The 2423-nt window shown below is 55.7% G+C and overlaps 3 protein-coding genes and 1 non-coding gene across 4 annotated transcripts in view; 3 read left to right on the plus strand and 1 right to left on the minus strand.

The window, feature by feature from the left end:
- Positions 1-520: 520 nt before the first annotated feature.
- On the minus strand, positions 521-592 carry TraAM80_06748. The gene has a single exon. It is a non-coding gene; the product is annotated as a tRNA-Trp (tRNA).
- A 556-nt stretch (positions 593-1148) lies between these two features.
- Positions 1149-1529, plus strand: TraAM80_06749 (uncharacterized protein; the record flags this gene model as incomplete). Its single annotated transcript, XM_029383580.1, has 1 exon — positions 1149-1529. The coding sequence occupies one exon, from the start codon at positions 1149-1151 to the stop codon at positions 1527-1529; it is 381 nt and encodes a 126-aa protein (XP_029236627.1).
- Positions 1530-1604: 75 nt separating this feature from the next.
- On the plus strand, positions 1605-2204 carry TraAM80_06750 (uncharacterized protein; the record flags this gene model as incomplete). Its single annotated transcript, XM_029383581.1, has 1 exon — positions 1605-2204. One exon carries the CDS (start codon positions 1605-1607, stop codon positions 2202-2204), a length of 600 nt encoding a protein of 199 aa, XP_029236628.1.
- A 43-nt stretch (positions 2205-2247) lies between these two features.
- Positions 2248-2423, plus strand: part of TraAM80_06751 (uncharacterized protein) — a gene marked incomplete at both ends in the record, with an annotated part of 438 nt that continues 262 nt past the window's right edge. Inside the window, one exon of the mRNA XM_029383582.1 lies at positions 2248-2423. This exon is cut by the window's right edge and continues 262 nt beyond it. Within this exon, the coding sequence (XP_029236629.1) occupies positions 2248-2423 (176 nt within the window).

The following is a 2423-nucleotide window of genomic DNA, read 5'->3' on the forward strand; positions in this document are numbered from 1 at the left end:
AGCAGCAAAAGGTATAATAATAATAAAAAACACTGTGAAACAGCAACGCAAAAAAAAACGATCCACGGGGGCAGGTCGACACAACCGCGATCGCCGCAGCCTAAACACGCAGACGGCAGCTTGTTTACATGAACTTTGAACATCATACCTCGCGTGTGGCCTGCGCGCGAGGGCGCCTTGGCCCTCTCTCCGCCTTGCTCTCCCCAGTGGTGTTCTACCCTGCCGGAAAGCGATTGGCGGCGGGCAGGGTAAAACACCACTGGGGAGAGTAAGGCGGGCGGGACTGAAAAAAAAAAAAGCCGCGTTGGCGTGGCCCAAGGGCGGACCATGCGTCGTTCGCTTAGGAAAGCTCAGGGAAACGGTGTGGGGGAAAGCATTCCATGATGAGAGAAACAAAGAAGTACGCCTCTATCCTTCACCTTCTCACAAAGGAAAAGATCCCACGACATGGCTAAAGCAGCGTTGCTGTGGTAGAAAAAGAGGAGGAACTTGACGGCAAGGCTGAATGAGGGAAAAAGGTTGAGGACTGCAGGGATTGAACCTGCGACCCCTGGATTTGGAATCCAATGCTCTACCACTGAGCTAAGCCCCCACGGCTTTCCGTGAGCAGGATTAGGGTTTCAATACATTTTGAAGCAGTAAACATGGTCGTTCGTGACAAACGAAGATGTCTGTGCGGAGGTGTGTTGAGTACGGTGGGCTGCCGCCGTTTCTGCCAGGGGAACGTATTTCAGTGGAGGCCCGAGAGCGGTTCCCACCGCCTTGAAGAGCACGCGACGGCGATCCAGAAGGATGATGCGGGATGCTGCTGCTTTTGTAACTGTAGAAGTTAAACGCCCCGCTCCCCACAGCGCAGTACTACTTCTTTTTGATTTTTATTTGGTTAAACCTGTCCGTAAAAATTTGTGAAAATTAAAGTTACAAACGTTATACCCTGCAGATTCAGACACCCCCCGCTGTTGCGAACCATGGGGAATTTTGCAGCTGCCTGCTCTAAAAAACTTCCACACATCTCGTGCGCCTTTTCTACACAACGATAGAATCTCTTCGGAACAAATTCAAAGGGAATGATGCATCCAGCACCCTTAGGCAGCCCACTCCACACTCTAACTAAGAAATAGAGCTGCCTTGGCACTCAATTTTTTTTGATGACACCTACTCTTTTTTTTTACCGTTACTACTCTAACCAACGGCCGCAGCATGCTGCAGCAAGGTGGTGGGAAAAAAGCCCGCCGCCACCTGAGAAGCCCCAGCGGAGCAATGGGTGGCCACCGGCTCAGGCGCCCACCAAAGCACCCGCAGATGGGTTCACCTGCCGTGCCCCCGCCATCGGCCCAGCGCCGCCCACTGCTTCGTATCGGCTGGCCCGCCGGCGCATGTACACGTTTCTTCTGCCCGGCCGATTGGCCAGAGGAAACCCAGCCGGTCAGCGAAAGCCGTGCGGGAAGGCCTCTTCAGTGAGGCTCGGGGATGTCGCGGATCCCTCAGCATGGCGCCAGACTTCGGCGCCTCACGGGGAGGAAAGCTGAGAGCCAGCAATTAGCCTCTTCGATCTGTTGTTGGTTTGCAGCGAAAGCAGGCTGCATTTGAATGTTGCTGTTTTCATGAGGCCCGGGATAAAACCGGTACATTTCCCGCCCAACAGATATGCCTGCCGAAGTGCAGCGGCATCTTTCGCTCCGAGGATTCAACCAGTGCAGATTTTGCAGCTGCACGAAGTTTGGAATTGGATCCAGGCCTGGCCCTCCAGGTCGTGTAGAGAAACGCTGGCAGGCCCAAGCGGGGTAAGCAGATTCCCACGAGAAGTGGTTGCACAAGAGGCAATTATGGTTTGTGTATTTTTGGAGGCCCATTTCGCCGCAAGCAAGCACGAGCTTTTTTGGACCAAATTCTTTTCAGCGCTTTGGTTTGGCGCGGGCGCCCGTCGCAACAACGCTGATTCCATCCCGAAGGAGTGCGGAGACGCCTCCGCCTCGGGTCGGCATAAAATCGACTCGAGCCGGCCGCAGTCCCATCGCTTCTTTCGGATGAGCCCGGCTGAGAGTCGCGGCCGGTCTCTTTCTGTCCGGCAGGAGGATCTCTTCGGAGAACTCCGCCCCGCCGAGCCAAGACCTAGGCGACAATGCGCCAGCGGCCATGGTCCTTGGAGCGACCTGCAGCTACGCCGCCTGAGGCGGCCCACTGCCTGCGGCCTTGGGGGGTGAAACTTTGGTGAAGTATCGCTTGGCGCGTGAGATTGTTGTCGCAATGCCGAGGCGCTTGCCTAGAGGGGGCTGTCGGCAAGGCTACTGTTTTACTTTGCCTCAGACGCCATGCCGCCGCGCTTTCTTCATTTGGGCGGTGGGCTACCCGTTTTGCGCTGGATGGCGGCTGTATGTGGATCGCGTGCGATGTGCGATTTGGAGGGGCAGCCAGTTGCCCCA

The sequence above is a fragment of the Trypanosoma rangeli genome (assembly GCF_003719475.1).
Source record: "Trypanosoma rangeli strain AM80 chromosome Unknown Tra_15.4_contig_00255, whole genome shotgun sequence".
Classification (NCBI taxonomy): Eukaryota; Euglenozoa; class Kinetoplastea; order Trypanosomatida; family Trypanosomatidae; genus Trypanosoma; species Trypanosoma rangeli.